Source organism: Zosterops lateralis (assembly GCF_965231275.1).
Source record: "Zosterops lateralis genome assembly, chromosome: 19".
NCBI lineage: Eukaryota > Metazoa > Chordata > Aves > Passeriformes > Zosteropidae > Zosterops > Zosterops lateralis.
Window position 1 is genome coordinate 882,270 of NC_139779.1, and position 16,866 is coordinate 899,135.

The 16,866-nt window shown below is 46.4% G+C and overlaps 1 protein-coding gene across 2 annotated transcripts in view; it reads left to right on the forward strand.

The window, feature by feature from the left end:
* The window catches only part of NF1 (neurofibromin 1), a gene marked incomplete at its 5' end in the record, with an annotated part of 70,040 nt that continues 53,174 nt past the window's right edge, over positions 1–16,866 (forward strand). For both annotated transcript variants that reach the window (XM_083875184.1, XM_083875185.1), the window contains 12 exons: positions 1–60; positions 6,619–6,762; positions 7,682–7,765; positions 9,575–9,765; positions 12,603–12,709; positions 12,969–13,036; positions 13,264–13,339; positions 13,855–14,012; positions 14,529–14,702; positions 14,875–14,997; positions 15,294–15,368; positions 16,320–16,451. In XM_083875184.1, the coding sequence (XP_083731310.1) occupies positions 1–60; positions 6,619–6,762; positions 7,682–7,765; positions 9,575–9,765; positions 12,603–12,709; positions 12,969–13,036; positions 13,264–13,339; positions 13,855–14,012; positions 14,529–14,702; positions 14,875–14,997; positions 15,294–15,368; positions 16,320–16,451 (1,392 nt within the window). The remainder of the gene's footprint in view (positions 61–6,618; positions 6,763–7,681; positions 7,766–9,574; positions 9,766–12,602; positions 12,710–12,968; positions 13,037–13,263; positions 13,340–13,854; positions 14,013–14,528; positions 14,703–14,874; positions 14,998–15,293; positions 15,369–16,319; positions 16,452–16,866) is intronic.

Genomic DNA, 16,866 nt, shown 5'->3' on the forward strand with positions numbered 1-16,866 from the left:
ATGGCGGCGCACAAGCCCGTGGAGTGGGTGCAGGCCGTGGTCAACCGCTTCGACGAGCAGGTAGCGGGGGCGGCGGCGGCGGCGCGTCCCCTTCCCTGGGCCGCGGTGAGGGCCGGGGGCGCGCGGCGGGAGGAGCGGCCCCGGTGCCCGGGCGGGGGGCAGGCCTCGGTAACGCCACCTCCCTCAGCCCGCGGCGGGGCCGAGGCCCCGGGGCCCGGCGCCCTTTGTGCCGGGCGGGCCCGGGGCGGGGCCGGCGCTGCCCCTCGGTGCTCCCGCCCGGCACCGGGGGTCCCTCCATCCCCCGGGGGTCCCTCCATCCCCCGGCCCGGCCGCCCCAGGTGCGGCGCATCCGTCCTTGTGCCGGCGGCGGCCCTGAGGAGGGGCCTGGCTCCCCCTCGCCGCGGCTCCCCCGCCTCTCCCCAAGTGTCCGTAGACATTCCTGTGAAATTCACGTCCCGGCTTTACATCATCTGTCTCTGAGGAGGGAGGGAGAGCTGGAGAGCGGGGTGGGCAGGGCTGGAGGCCGCCGTGCCCCCCGGGAAGGGCGATGTGCGGCCCCGAGGGGTCCCCGCTGCTCCTGCACCGATGGGTATTCACACCTCCCGGCAAAAGTCAGCGCTAGTATTTCACAGAAGGATTTTCTGAATGGAAGGAAGAGGGATTTGTTGGCCTTAGACTTTGTGTTTCCCTGATCCAGCAGAGGAACTGCTCACAGGGATGAGGTGGGTGCCTGTGAGTGGGGCTGAGCTCGGTGCTCACACTCATCTCCATCCCTGCTCCCGAGCCTTTCCTGACGTGGGGTAACTCCCCTGGGGCTCAGTGATCAGTTCCTGTGCTCTGTCTGGTTTTGCCACCCTGTGAGAGCAGCCTTTGTGCCACAGGAGGCTCAGCCCTGTGTAAATCCATCAAAAACCTGAGCTGCTTCTCCAGGCTGAGCCCTGTTGCTGTGCTCAGCTGCCCCTCAGTGCTGCAGGAAGATGTGGCCTGGTGCAGGGAAAACAAGCTGTTTCTTTTGACATTCGTATGAAGTTTATTTTGAAGAGGAAAATATCAAACTTTGCTTTTTGGCATTATAATGAGGCAGATTCTTGCAATGCATTATAGACATATTTGCATAGTTACCTTATTCTCCCCCTTCTCTTGAGTCATAGATCATTTTTTCCATAAGTTTAGGAAACACAGGATTGATTATTCTCCCAGCAATGCAAGAGGATATTTCTTGATGCACTGGACTTAAAAAGCCCTGGGCTTTCTCATCTTTGTGGTGTATATTGTGGAATTGAGCTTGCCAGCATCTGTTGGGAGTTATAAACTTCTTAGAATTATTTTTCTGTACTTTTAATGGCATGATTTTGGGTAGGTGTAGGGGAGGATCATCTCTGGATGGGAATGAAGCTGTTGTGGTCCTTGAGGTGCTGAAATAGTGGAGTCACAGTGATAATGTGCATCAAATACATCATTATCACTGACAGTCGTGGTGTTTTATCAAAATATACTGAATATGTGCACATTATTTCAGCTGTGAGGGTTTCCCCCTGTGTCTGGAGCTCTGGGTTCAGTTCTTGGTGTGTCAGAGTGGGCTGGAGTGAGGAGGGGGAGAGGGGCACCCCAGCCCTTGTGTTTTGGTTGTTCTGCACAGGGGAACACAAACTTTTCCAGGGTTTCTTCCTTCCTTTGCAGAGAAGGAAAGTGTGTAACCATCCTTCTTGCAGATTTACAGATGTAGACAGGCTTTTCATTCATTTGCTGAGTGCTTGAATTCATTTTTGGGGAAGATGAAACAGCGAGCTGAGAGGATGCTAATCTGTATTGAAAACAAGGGAAATCAGGGCAAACCAGTCTGCTCTGGTCTGCTCTTGTTTATTGTTAGAAATGCTGCTTTAACCAAAATCTGCTTTTGTGTTTTTCCAAAACTTGGGGTGAGCAGGATGAATTTAGACTGCAGCAGCACAAAGAGCCTGGAAATTTGTGGAATTCCCTGTGATTTCAGACATAGTCAGAGCCTTGGAAAATAAAATTCTCTGTTTTTCCTATGGAAATATTCACTTCCAGTTTTATGTTTTCATGGTGCTTTAAGTGTGTTACAATGTGAGATCACAGGAAGGCTGGCACAGCACTGGGATAGCTGTGAGCATAGCTGGAGGAGTCTGACTGCCCAAACCATTTCATCTAGATTGGTTTGAAACTACCAGATGTAATAAAAGGTATTAATCCTTTATAAACTCGTGGCCATGTAAGTGGTGGTTGTGCCCATCCCTGGAATGACTGGATGTGACATTCAGTGCTCTGTGCTGGTGACAAGGTGGGGATCAGAGATCTCAGAGGTCTCTTCCAACACTAATAACCTTTAGTTCTGGGATTCTGAGATGCTTTAAAGAAAGAAGACTCTTGTTCTGTGGATTTTGGTTTAGGCTTCCCATTTGCAGTCCATAGAGTGTGCTGGCTCTCAGTTAGGAAAGTGTCTAAAAACTGGAAGTCAGTAGTAATGCTCCATTCTCCCTTTAATTAAAAGGTATTAAATCAAAGCAAATATCCCCTCCTCCTGTTGATTTTTCTCCACATTGTTTGAAATCTGTTCATAATGGGAGACCTGCAAAAGTTGTAGCTGCAGGTACCAGGCCTGGTTCACTGCTGGGGTGTGTTGTGGGGTGTGTTGTGGGGTGTGTTGTGGGGTGTGTTGTGGGGTGTTTCCTGTGTGTCCTGGCTGTACCCCCAGGCTCAGGGGTGATGTTCCTGTGCTGGGCAGAAGGTGCAGCTCCTGTGTGTGGGGGGCAGGTTTCCCCAGGCTGGAGCCCTGCCCTGCAGCACAAGGGCTGTTCCCTCTGCCCCAGCACAGCCTGGGATGTGGTGCCTCTCACAGTGTGTGCAGAGGGTTTCCAGCTCTGCACAGGGCTGGGGAGGAGATGCCCAGTGCCACTGGTGTTACCTGGTGCAGTGAGGAGCTGCTGAAGGTGATCCCTGGCCCCTCCTCACCCAACACAGTGTTTGTGTTGGCAGGATGGCTGAATACACCCACAGCTCCCAGTTCACCTTCTGACAATGCTTCATTTTTAGACCAACCTGTAGAAAAATTATTGAAAGTTGTGTGTTTTTGGGAAGGCTGAGCTGTGGGGTTCTTTTCAGGGTGGTGCCTCTTTAGCAGGTGTGTGTTCATAGAGGGAGGAAGGTGCCTGTTGGTTTTGAGGGGTTTGTGTCTGATTCTGTCAGTGCTGATGCTCAGGAGGGGTGATGCTCTGGGGATTTTCTGTGTGTGTCTTATGGGCTGCTGAAAAGTTCCAAGAAACTTTTTGGAAGGATGAACTGAGGTGGATTTTGGGGCTGTTAAGGACAGCACTAAGGATTTTTTCCTATATCTTGTGTGTTTCTCCAGACTAATAAGTACAGACTAAATAGAGATGATTTAATGAACTTTGTGTTCATTAATTACAAGTGATAAAGCAAAATCCATGGCTCAGTGTAGCTTTTCTCAGCAGCCTGAGAGCACAACTTGCAGGTGGTTCCAAACCAATTTCCATGGTCATTTAACAAAAGATTGGACCTTCTTACATCAGACTAGAGAATACCTGAACAGGTGCTAATCACTTCACAGGCATGGAAAACACCTTTTTTTTAAAAAAAAAAAAAAAAAAATAAAAACCGTTTGTCAGGATTTCTTTTTTCTAAAATAAAATCAAAGTCAATGAAAGTAAAATTTCAGCTTTTTCCCCCCTGCAATGTTTCAATTAATGGATATTTGTAGAGAAGTAAAGTAGATTCTCTTTAGTCACTCAGCACTGGCACTGTGAGGGGAAATAAAATGTTCCAGCATGTCAGAGTGCACAAAGGAAAGAGCTGAGAAATAAAAAATCCCAAAATAACAGTGCTAATATTTCCTTTTTTGTGTCGTTTCTTATTTTAAAATGATAGTATAAAAAGCAGTTTTACTTCTAGGTGACCTTGTTGTAGTGGCTGTTGTGGCAGGAAGCTCCAGAAGTGTGTAATGTGATGTTTCTCTGGCATGGGAGTACACAGAACTAGATCTATGACACAGTTTCTTTGAGAGGCTCTTCTCAAGTGTTTTAGCACTCAGTGGTATCGAGCTGTGCTGTTGCTGTCAGCACAGAGACTTGAAAATTCAAATAAAAACTACTAGCAATAGTGAAATTCTGAATTAAATGTATCTACCATCCACCAATTACTCCCAAAAATGTATTGTAAAAATAACATCTGACAGTGAAAACAAAGCTTGAGTCATAAACGCTGTTTATTCTGCTTTTCCAGGGGTAAAATGAGCACATTGGAGCTCCTGGTGCTGCTGTAGAGCACTGGAGTCACAGACTGGAGGGGAAATGAGCTGGACTCCCCAGGCAGAGTCTGAGCCCTGTCCTGGAGGGGCAGCCCTGGGTGCTGCAGCTCCTGGGGCCTGGAGCAAGGGCTCCTCAGGACCTGTGGGGTGTTTGGGGTGACCTGCAGTGCCAGGTGTGGGGCCAGGGCTCCTCAGGGACCTGTGGGGTGTTTGGGGTGACCTGCAGTGCCAGGTGTGGGGCCTGGAGCAAGGGCTCCTCAGGACCTGTGGGGTGTTTGGGGTGACCTGCAGTGCCAGGTGTGGGGCCAGGGCTCCTCAGGGACCTGTGGGGTGTTTGGGGTGACCTGCAGTGCCAGGTGTGGGGCCAGGGCTCCTCAGGGACCTGTGGGGTGTTTGGGGTGACCTGCAGTGCCAGGTGTGGGGCCTGGAGCAAGGGCTCCTCAGGACCTGTGGGGTGTTTGGGGTGACCTGCAGTGCCAGGTGTGGGGCCAGGGCTCCTCAGGGACCTGTGGGGTGTTTGGGGTGACCTGCAGTGCCAGGTGTGGGGCCAGGGCTCCTCAGGGACCTGTGGGGTGTTTGGGGTGACCTGCAGTGCCAGGTGTGGGGCCGGGGCTCCTCAGGACCTGTGGGATGTTTGGTGTGACCTGCAGTGCCAGGTGTGGGGCCAGGGCTCCTCAGGACCTGTGGGGTGTTTGGGGTGACCTGCAGTGCCAGGTGTGGGGCCAGGGCTCCTCAGGGACCTGTGGGGTGTTTGGGGTGACCTGCAGTGCCAGGTGTGGGGCCAGGGCTCCTCAGGGACCTGTGGGGTGTTTGGGGTGACCTGCAGTGCCAGGTGTGGGGCCAGGGCTCCTCAGGACCTGTGGGGTGTTTGGGGTGACCTGCAGTGCCAGGACCATCTTTTTTCTGCATTATTCTCTTAGGAAAGACCCCGCCAATGTCCATAGGGATCCTAATCCGTGGTACCAAAAGGATTGAGCTTGAAGCCACCCCAAGGCTCAGCTTATCCAGGGAGGGAGTCACCCCCTGGCATCAGGACAGGACACTGTGTCAGTGCTCTTTCCCCTGCCAGGGGACAGGGAAAAGCCAGTCCCTGGCTCAGGCGCTCTGCATTCAGGACTGCTGGACAAAAGTGCTCCGGGTTGGGGCTCTCCAGTACCACTCACCTTGCAGTTTAACTCTGGGTATTTGGGGTCAGGGGGCAGTGGGGAGGGTGCCCTTGCACAGCCCCAGCCTGGGAGGTGCCTCCTAAGGCACTTTGCAGCTCTAAAGCTGATTGTAATTCCTTGGAATCCTTCTTTTACCCTCTCTTAAATTCTCTCTCTCTCTGATAATCTCTTCTAATGCACAAATGGCATTTCCATTGAGCTGTTGCTGTCTGTCAGAGCACACCTTTATCCACAATTCTGGTCAAAATTGGTTAAAACTTGTAGCAGCAATTCAGTCTTCTATGGATAGGGAATCCCAAGGTCACGCTTTAAAATACAAATGGCATAAATGTTGCTGTATTTGTTTGCTTTTAGAAAATAGAAATCCTGAGTAAAAGGCTTGTTTCTGCAGAGTGGCGGCTCAGAGCAGGCAGGGGGAATGGAGTGGGTGTGTGCCTGGGAAGTGACTCCTTTGTGACCCCTCAAGAATTTGGGTACAGCAGGAAACAAAGTGCCCAGTGTTCACTGGGCAGCAGGAGCAGCTCAGGGCTGGGCAGTCACTGAGTCTTCTCCTTCTGGGCAAAGATGGGTCTCAGCTCTGGTTTTTACCACTGGGTGTTGGGCAGGGACAGGTAACGTGGGGCTCACAGGTATTTGAGGTGGGATTTGTCGCTGGGAGTGTTTTGGGGGACCCCAAAGATACCCCTGGGGGCTACAGGGCCAGTCCTGCCCTGTGACAGAGCAGGGGACACACATGGGACAATGCTGCCTTCCAGCTCCCCTGCTCTCTGAATTTCTGGCCTTTTCCTCCCCAAGATACATTTTTTTCTTGCAGGTATTAGCCTTGGAAGATCTTTGGTCTTTATTAAGCCTGTTTTTAAAATAAAGAATCTTTTCTTAGAGTTCTGTCTTATATTTTTCTGCTCTTTTTGATTGCTTTGACATTCAGGTTGTAGAAAATTTATCACAAAATAGAGGTTTAGTTTCAGTTCAGAAAAAGGAGCAGGTGAACTTAAGCACTTTGTTTTTATGGGTAACTAATGGAAAGATGATTATAAAGAAGATGAAATAACGTGTTCAGTGTTGTCTCTTGTAGAATGTTTTTCATTTGTGTGTCACAAGTTTCTAACCCATCTTTAAAGCTGTAAATTTCAATGTGAAAAAGCTTATAACAGTTCTCTCTTGTAGCTTCCAATCAAGGCTTGCCAGCAGAATACCCACACCAAAGTCAGCACGGAGCACAACAAGGAATGTCTCATCAACATTTCCAAGTACAAGTTTTCCCTGGTCATCAGTGGTCTCACCAATATCTTAAAAAATGTTAATAACATGGTAAGTTTTCTGATTTTGTATTGTTTGGTGATTTTTGTTCAAATAGTCGTTATTTATTTGTATTGTACAGTCTGCAGAGAATTATTTGAAATGTAGTCAAATTGTTGTTTGCCTTTTACACTTACTTATTTTCTGTTCTGAAGTTCACCAGTAGCATCCACCAGAACCATGTTCCACAGAAAGGCATTGGGATTTTGGGGCAGGGAAAGGATTTAAAACTTGTGCTGTTTGAATTTCCCAGGCTGCTTGGGTGTTTTACCATGTGTCTGTGTATATAAAATATAAAATAGGTGTATTTTTTTAACAACCAGATGAATTTCAGTCAGAACCTTTGTCATGACAAAAGTTTAGTTCATTGAGTTTTCAATCCATGTAATTTGGGATAATTTGGAATCTTCCCCAAACAGGTAAAAGAGCTGGCCAGGCTCTGGCAGTACTTTTTTATGGTTTTAGAGACATTCTCTGGAGAGAGCCCTTGGCTGTCAGTTGTACAGGGATGTGCATCCGCTGGAGCTGCAGAGGACTGATAAAATGAGAAAATAGGTTGCCCTGCTGCTAGGGATTTTAGGCTGCTTAAAGCTACCTGTAATCCCTTTGGAGAGAGAATTTATTTTAATTAAACTCTACAGGCATGAGGGAACATGTTGATGTGCGAGATGATTGGCTGATAAATGAGAAAACTGTACAGTTAACAGAAGTTTCTGTGTGTGGTACACAGCTTTAGAGAGGACAGACTTAGCTAAAAGTGTCAATTCAAAAGTCAACTTTTGCCCCGATTTTTGCTGGCTTTATGTCTAAACTCCAAAGCAGAGCAGTAATGGAGCCATAATTTGCTGGGCCACTTTGCTGCTTCACTTTCATGCATCACAAGTCAAATAACCTGTGTCTCAGATGAACCCAATATCCTCTCTACTTCTAGAGAATATTTGGAGAAACTGCTGAAAAGAATTTATATCTATCTCAGCTGATTATCTTGGATACACTGGAAAAATGTCTGGCAGGGGTAAGTAAGGCTTGCATAAGTAATTCTAATTGGAATCCAATGGGTTGGACAATACAGGGCAAATGCTTGTGTATCTGTTGTTATTGGTACTAAAAACTCATCAGATTTACAGCAAAGTAGGATTAATGCCATTTAAAAAATACTAAAACCTCCTATAAATGCAAGTAGTTGATGTAACTGGTGCATTAATAATTTGGAGGGTGCTTTTTATTGCCTAAAATTAGTGATCTTTTTTCATATTAAAAGCAGCAGAGAATTCAGTACAACTTTTTCATTTTGTGCTACTTAGTGCTGAGTTTTCTTTAAATGTCTTAAAACTTTCATTTGTTGGAGTAATTTTCCATGTGCTTTTACACACACAGCAGAAACTTTTCTGCCACTATTCTGGAGATGATTTCTGCAGGTGTTTCCTAGATTACATTAGTTAACCATGTCCAGATCTCTTCTGGGAGTCCAGGCCTGAGGTTTCCAGTCAGAGCTGCTGCGAGGCAGTTTGCTGCTCCCTTTGGGAGGAGACTGGTGCTGCTTGTACAACTTACTGTGCTCAGCTGGAGCTGCACAGCCAAACTGCACTGACAGAGAGATTTGCTGTGGTTTATTCTTTTAACAAGAACAGGATTTTATTTTAAAGCTGTATTCAATATTTTAAAATGTATTCAATTTCCAACTTTTACAGCTGAGGAAAACACCTCTTTTTGTCTTTGGTGCATTGAGTCAAAACCCCCAGAATTTTAACTCCACAATTTACTTATTTTTAAGTTCTTCTCCTATGCAGAATGTTTGGAACAGTGGTTTTCCTGATAGATCATCATATTTAAATAGCCTAAAATTGTGCTGAGTATTTCTTGCTCTGTCACTTCAAATGAGAGCAGTTTGAGGCAGAATATGTTAAATCAGAGTGAGCCAAAGCTCTGTACAAAGCGCGTTGTGTTCTGTGGTATCTTCAGATGAATTTCTTGCTCAATGTTTCATCAAGTTCTCATGGCAACAGGACTCAGATCAACTAAGTGGGAGTCTCTGAAACTTCCCGATTCCCTATGGAAAATTCATTGGTAGAATTTTAGAGAGCTTTAGTGCTGACCCTTCTGTTAAAAGTTGCTCTTAGTAGAGCAAAGTTGCACTTTGAATTCTTTTGTAAATAGTTTCCTTATGTCTCACACTGTGCAAATTGGCAAAAATTAGATTTTTCTTTTGCAGGGAAATTAAGTAATTTTTGACTCGTATAGAGCAGTTCCTGGTCAGAATGAGGGAGAAGCACCTCTTTTGGGTTAATTTTAATATAAAATACTCACTATCACAGTATGTCCACCAAGCCCCTACCCAAGGGAGGTGAGGGTGGGCTTTGCCCTTCAGCCCTCAGTGGAGCCCAAAGTAGTTGGTGCTGTCCTGATCATCAGAACCAAGTGTGTGCTGCTTCACAGAGTGGTTTGGTGTTCTCCTTGCTGCTCCATGAGGTGGATCACCCTGGTGTGCTGCGTTTCTCAGCTGGTTGGGGTGGTTTGGCTGCCCTGGGGAAGGCTGTTGTTGGCACAGGCTGAGGGAACCCTGCCTTCCTCCTGTGCCTGCAGTGGGGCATCCTGCACAGAACTGGGAAACAGCCAGCAGTAATTGATACCAAAAGAGCTGCTGGAAAGGTGGAACTGCATTTGTGAGCAGCCCATGGGGCTGGTGGAGGCGAGGGGCTGCAGGCACCTCTAGTTTGACTGGAGAGAAGCTGCACCTCTGTGTGCAGGTGGGGAGCTTGGATCCAGGCCCTGCTCCAGGCTCTGCTTGCCCAGCAGAGCTGAGGGCAGCACCGTGTGTTTGCAGCAACCAAAGGACACCATGCGCCTGGACGAGACCATGCTGGTGAAGCAGCTGCTGCCCGAGATCTGCCACTTCATCCACACGTACCGCGAGGGCAACCAGCACGCGGCCGAGCTGCGCAGCTCCGCCTCGGGCGTGCTCTTCTCGCTCAGCTGCAACAACTTCAACGCCGTCTTCAGCCGCATCTCCACCAGGTACTGACTCCCTCTGGTTTTTAGGTTTCTTTCACCCGACCCAAGAGTTCAAGGCTGGTGGTTTGAGTGGGTTTAAGGGAATGTTTTTCCTTCTCCAGCCTCTGAAGGCTTTAGGTCTGAGTCTGACTCTGAGTCTGGGTCTGGGTTTGGGCTCGATGCGAAAATGATGAGGAGTCTCAAGGTCTTGGTTTTCTTGGTTTCTCACGTTGTTTATTAATTCTTATCTTACAATTCTCTGTGTCTGGCCAGGTGTTCACAGCAGCTTGGACATGATGGGACTCCCCCCGTGATGGGAGGTCACTCTGCCTTTATACAGATAACTACACACTTATTATTTACCATTCCATACCAATGCCTATCACCTGTACTAGAAGGGTCATCTCTACTCTGACCCAATCCACTGAAACTCCCTTGTGCCCACGTCACTGCAGAAGGTGGATGCCAAGGGAGAAGAAGAAGAACCCAGGGTTCCACCCAAATTCCTCCATCTTGTCCCCCTGTATCTACATTCTAAAACCCCAAAACTACAAAATCTTCCACACAGTGATAACTACACTACTATCTGTTACACATTTGTGACTTGCAATTCTTTTCTCTGTTAGAAGTTTTTCTCATGGACCAAAATCAAAGCCTGTGTCTTCCTGGGCTCTGTGCCAGGGTCTCAAACCCCCCTGCACAGACCCCAGACCCTCCTGGACCAACCCCAGACCCTCTTTCTCAGGTCCCAGGACTCTCTACTGAGGTCTGTGACCTTCCAGGGCACCCAGAGGGATGCCCTGGACTCCAACAACTGATGGCCCTTTTCAAGTGGAATGCCCTCAATCTTTCACAGTTTTTCTTGGGGTTCAGGTTATGAAATGAGCCTTTTTCAGCCCCACCCTGGGTTACTGCTGGCTGCATTTATTGCTTTTTTTAATCTGCTTTCAAAAGGACCAGTGAAAATAGTGAATGAAAATAATGCAGCAGAAAAAGTTGAATAAGTTCCTGTGGGTGTCTTGAAAAAAAAAGGGTGCTGAAGCTAATGGTTGTATCCATTTACTTACAAATTTAGAATGAAAATTGGTGATTGTCCACAGCTCTGTTGGAGCCCCATGGTTGTTTTCCTGCTAGGAAGCTTTTATGTTAAATCTGTCTTATGCCTGAAGGGGACAAACAGCTGGGCTGTTTGTTAGTTGTTGGAAAAGCCTCATTTGTCTTCTGACTGACTTGAGTTTCACAGCACATTTACTGTAAAAATAACTGGATTATCTGCTTTTCTAGGTAAGAAGGGAGACAGGCCCAATATTTCCATCCATTCTTTGCTCTTTTTGCTCTGTTCCAGATCCTTCTGATGCTTCAGCATTTACCAGTCCACTAGAGTGGTGTGCTAAGCTTTTTATTACTGAAATACTTTGATGTTTTTTGAAAGGTGCTTGAAGTAGCTTAGCTCTTGTCACACGGTGTTACAGCTGACATCTCTCTTGATACATTAGAAGTGGAGCTTGGGCAGCCTTACATGGTCATATAGCAGTGAGTGAGCCAATTTAACTGAAACAAAGATTTATATTTTCCTCATATATTTATGTATTTCTCTGGAAAATGTTAGTGTTTTAGAAATCAGTCTAAAATGATTGAGTAATTTGAAATGTAAAGTATTTTCAGAGTTGTTACAGAGCCTTTGATAACTTCTATTTCAAGAGCATAGACTTGGCAGCTAGCATGGGGAATATGGTTTTACTCTGTAGGTTGTGTTTTGTTGCTTATGGAAATGGAAACAATTTCTTTTGCTCCTTTTATTGGGAGCATTTTTCAGTTGAATTTTTTTTTGAGACTCTTTGAATCTGATCTCTGGATGATTATTTGTGTCCCTCTAGCATGGTTTGTTCCCCTGCTCCAAAGCCCCCCTCAGCATCCCTTTGAGCTGGGGCAGAGTTCTTTCCCCCTAACCTGTTTTCCCTTGCAGATGCCTTGTAGAGCAACAGTTAAATGTTTGACCAATTGTTGCTGGTCTCCACAGGGGTCAGCCTGCTGCCAGTCAGCACTGCTGATCCCTGACCTGGGTTTCCTGTTTAGGCATATTTCTGGGCCTTGCACAGCAGCTGGGGGATTTTTGGCATGAAAAGCACAGCAGTGGGGACCTTCCCATTCCCAGGGAGGGCTGTTAAGTTTCCCTGGCGCTGAAGACATGAAGAACTGCTTTTGTGTCTAGTCCTAGAAATCACATTCCATGTCTGAAACACATCTGTAGCCTTGGAAGGAGCCGTGGCAGTCCCCAGTTTGTGGGAACAGATGCTGTAGTGATCAGTGGCTTGGTGTCTGGGAGATGCTGGGGAAATTCTGTGAGACACCAGTGTGAAAAGATGCTGTTGTGTTTAAACTAGTGTGATTAAACTTCATCCTGTGTGCTCAGGCCAGAGAAATGTGGGCCAGGAATGGTTGTGGCTCACTGCAGTGACATCAGGCCCTGCTGAACTCTTGAGATCTTACCTGGGGCAGGACCTGCTGTGGAGGAGCTGCAGCCTAAAGGTGTCAGGAGTCCACCACTTTTATGTTTAGTTGAAAAGATGACAAGGTTACTGCCACAGGACGGGGGGTAACAGGCCAAGTCTGGGACACAGTCAGTCCACAAAAGGTACTGGCATCTCATCACTCATTCTAGCTCCATTTTCAGTATGAGGATGGCACAAGAGTGTCTCATTAAGTCTTAATGGTACAAAATCTTTTATTTCTAGATGGGGAAATGTGTATCTGAGGTGATGGAACATTCCCCCGCTATTGAAATGTATAGTCTCACAGGTGTGCTCGTACCTGTCTGACAGGATCTGATGGAAAAGTTTATTTACTCTGTGTATTTTTAGATTGCAGGAGCTGACTGTTTGTTCAGAAGATAATGCTGATGTTCATGATATTGAACTTTTACAGTACATCAGTGTGGATTGTTCAAAACTCAAGCGACTCTTACAAGGTATGATCTGAGCCTGTGGTTTGAAATATTTCTATTTGAGCCTGGTTAGTCAGAGATGACACAGTGCAATTGGTATATCTGAGTTTTATTGCTTTGTTTTACTCCAAACAGTCATGTATTTACTGAAGTATTTTAAAATAGTTAAGTACTATTAAAACATTGATTTGAAAATTGCTTTGCGCTTCGAATATCTTGTAGAACCTGTGTTGTTTTTAGAGCAAGTTTCTGTTCTAAATGCAGAAATGTTTTATCTTTACAGAGACTGTATTCAAGTTTAAAGCCCTTAAGAAAGTAGCTCAGTTAGCTGTTATCAACAGTCTTGAGAAGGTAAGTGTTCAAAACTTCTGTTTCATTGCTTGTTTGCAGACTTTCTTCTGCTCTAGGAATAGTTGCAATTCATAATTCACTATAAAATAAAAGTTATTGCCTCCTGTTGATGCAAATATATTTTGCAAGAAATTTTGAGTGATTAGAATTAGAATCTTTGTTTAAATGTGTAATTCAGTAAAACTGTTGAAGCTCTGGAATGTAAAGGTGTTTCCCATTATCTGCAGGCATTTTGGAACTGGGTGGAAAACTATCCTGATGAATTCACAAAGCTGTACCAAACCCCCCAGACTGACATGGCTGGTAAGGCATAACACATGACAGTGTTCAAGGTTGGTTTCTCAGACATCCCCAAATGCATTCACTTGCATTTTGTGCCCTCTTTGCTCCTCGTGCAGCCTGCAAATAAAACAAATTTCTGTCAGCCTTTGTCAGGGCAGGCAAGGGTATGTTCCTGTCTCTTTTCTTTCCTGACTCCCCTCTTAAAAGAGATTCATTTTGTGCTTCACAACACAAAGAAATAAACCCCAAAAGATGGAGACTCTTTAAATGTATATTTTTCATCTTGATACAGGGTAAAAACTTAGAGAACATCACCTTTACTTGTCTCTAGTGAAAAAGAGAGGAGAATTTATATTTTCAGGTAAACCATGTCTTTAACTGGGTTGAGACCATTTGATCCCCAGTAGCATGTCAGTAATGTGCAAACCAGAACTTTCCTTCTGTGTAGGTGGAACTATCCCTCTGCTCTTTTATAGCTGTTTTTTACCTCTTCTTAGATGAAACTGGTATTGAACTTGGGCTTATGTTTTATGCAGATTGTGCTGAGAAGTTGTTTGATTTAGTGGATGGCTTTGCTGAGAGCACAAAACGTAAAGCAGCAGTGTGGCCACTGCAGATCATCCTCCTGGTCCTGTGTCCAGAGATAATCCAAGATATAGCAAAGGATGTGGTAGAGGAAACTAAAATGAACAAGGTAAGAGAAGTAGCTGAATTCTGGCTCTGTTTTTTAGAGTATGCTTGGTTTTGCTGATTCTGTATTTCAGGGATAATTTTGTCTTTCCTCCTTAAAGAGCACATTGCAATTCCATATGTAAATTTATGCACTCTTTTTAAGCTCTCACCTTACATGTGTTCTTTTACTGTCAGTAATTCATAGAATAGTATGTCCCAAACAATGTTATTTCAGAACTTTTCCACCTCCTTGGAGGTTTGAATCTCTGTGCTGTGGTTTGCTCTGTCTCCTGCTGCAGCAATGGCTGTGCTGAGGTTTGGGGTCTGCAGGGGTCTGTACCCCCCTGCAGTTACAGCACCTGCTGGCCTTGATGTGGCTGCAGCATCAGGGCTGGGAGTGAACAACCCACCCCTTGTGCTGTTCTGATTGCCCCGGGTCAGTCAAAGGGAATGTTTTCAATAATGGCAGGTTTTCTCCAGAGTGGGTGTTTGCCATCACAGTGTCTGGTTATAACTGTGCCTGGTTTGGATTCTGCAGAAGCTGTTCCTGGACAATCTCAGGAAGGCCCTGGCAGGACATGGAGGGAGCAGGCAGCTGACTGAAAGTGCTGCTATTGCTTGTGTTAAACTGTGCAAAGCATCTACGTACATCAACTGGGAGGATAATTCTGTCATATTCCTGCTAGTGCAGTCCATGGTTGTAGATCTTAAGGTAAGAATGTCTGTTTCCTAATTGCAGTGAAGAAATTTGAATTAATGAATTGAACTTCTAATTTCTTTTTAGTTGAATACCAGTGGTTTACAACGGAAAGTTTTGTATTAAAAGTAGCCAAGAGTAATCCTGGTATCTGATTTATATATTTATATTTTTCTGAATTGTATAGAACTTGCTGTTTAACCCAAGCAAACCTTTTTCAAGAGGCAATCAAAATGCAGATGTAGACCTGATGATTGACTGCTTGGTTTCCTGCTTCCGCATAAATCCTCACAATAACCAGCACTTCAAGGTAAGAACACTGCTTCTGGTAAGTCATTCTCTGCATACTATTGACGACCTGTCAGTTATAAAAGCTGTGCTAACAGCAGCTTGAAGCTCATAAATGAGTTCAACTGTATAAATATCCCTTAGTAATAAATCCCTGCATGTTTTGATAAATCTTTTCACAGCTGATTAGGCTTCTCTTGTTCAGATTTGACAGCTTTGTCAATTTAATAAAAAGGCTCCAGAATGTTTTTCAGGGTGATAAGAAAGATGGCAAAGACAAAGATATTCTTAAGTGGCTTTTATGTATTTTTATTGTAGATCTGCTTGGCACAGAATTCCCCATCAACATTTCATTATGTGCTGGTAAATTCACTCCACCGAATCATCACAAATGTAAGTTCTGGCAGTATTTCATCAGCCAAGTGTCTGGGGCTTCTGTTCAGATCAATATCTGCTTAGTAAATACCACTGGGATAGCAGACCAAATCTTGGGAGTGCAGAACACCTCAGGGTTGGTGCCTGTTCAGGAGACAGAGTGATGTAGTGAGCAACTAGGTTAGAATTGTTGCTTCAGTTGTAGCCTATTTAAATATCTGTTTGATAATGGGCATGCAGAATGGTGATGGGCAGGCTGCTAACGGTGTGCAGAGCACTCAGGGTGAGAGTTGGTTACACTCAGTGGCACAGAGCCAGGGCTCAGGGTGTGCAGAGCACTCAGGTGAGGGTTGTGTACAGAAACACAGACCTGTGGCTCACTCGAGGAGGGCTGGGTACACTCAGTGTCACAGAGCCAGGGCTCAGAGTGTGTAGACACTCAAGTGAGGGCTGGGTACACTAGTGGCACAGAGACATGCCTCAGGGTGTGCAGAGCACTCAGATGAAGGTTGGGTACACTTAGAGGCACAGAGCCAGGGCTCAGGGTGTACACACACTCAGATGAGGGCTGTGTACCCCAGTGGCACAGCCACGGCTCAGGGTGTGCAGAGCACACAGATGAGGGCTGTGCACACCAGTGGCACAGAGCCAGGGCTCAGTGTGTGTAGACACTCAGGTGAGGGTTGGGTACACCCAGTGGCACAGCTGTAGCTCAGTGTGTACACACACTCAGATGAGGGTTGGGTGCACCAGTGGCACAGCCATGGCTTAGGGTGTACACACACAGAGATGAGGGCTCTGTACACTCAGTGGCACAGCCGTAGCTCAGTGTGTACACACACTCAGATGAGGGTTGGGTACACCAGTGGCACAGAGCCAGGGCTCAGGATGTGCAGAGCACACAGATGAGGGCTGTGCACACCAGTGGCACAGCCATGGCTCAGGCTCAGCAGTGCCCTTGCCTTGCAGTCAGCCCTGGACTGGTGGCCGCGCATCGACGCCGTGTACTGCCACGCCGTGGAGCTGCGCAGCATGTTCAGCGACACCCTGCACCGCGCCATGCAGGGCTGCGGGGCACACCCCACCATCCGCATGACCCCGGTAAGCCTGGGGGCCTCCTGCCTCCACTGGGCCCAGCCCTGCCCTCCTCTTCATCTCTTGGCACTGCAGACACAGGGGGGAAGAAGGTGGTAGAGCAGCAGGGAGCCACACGTGCTCTCCAGCCCTGCAGTGCTGGGGGATTTGCTGTTCCTGGGTCGATGTCTCTCAGTTTTCCTGCTGCTTTTAAACTGGTGACATACAAGTGTTTGTCCTCTAACTGTCCTCTGTAGCTAACTGTACATTTTAAGCTTTCTGGCTCTGTGAATAACGTGTCCATCTTTGCTTAATGTGAAAAACCAAAGCATTCTGTATGTGAAGATGATCACTGAAAACAATGATACTTTTACCATGATTGGCATGTTCATTTGTTTTGCTTTATGTTGAGCAAATTGACTGTTTGGTCTTGGTGACAGCA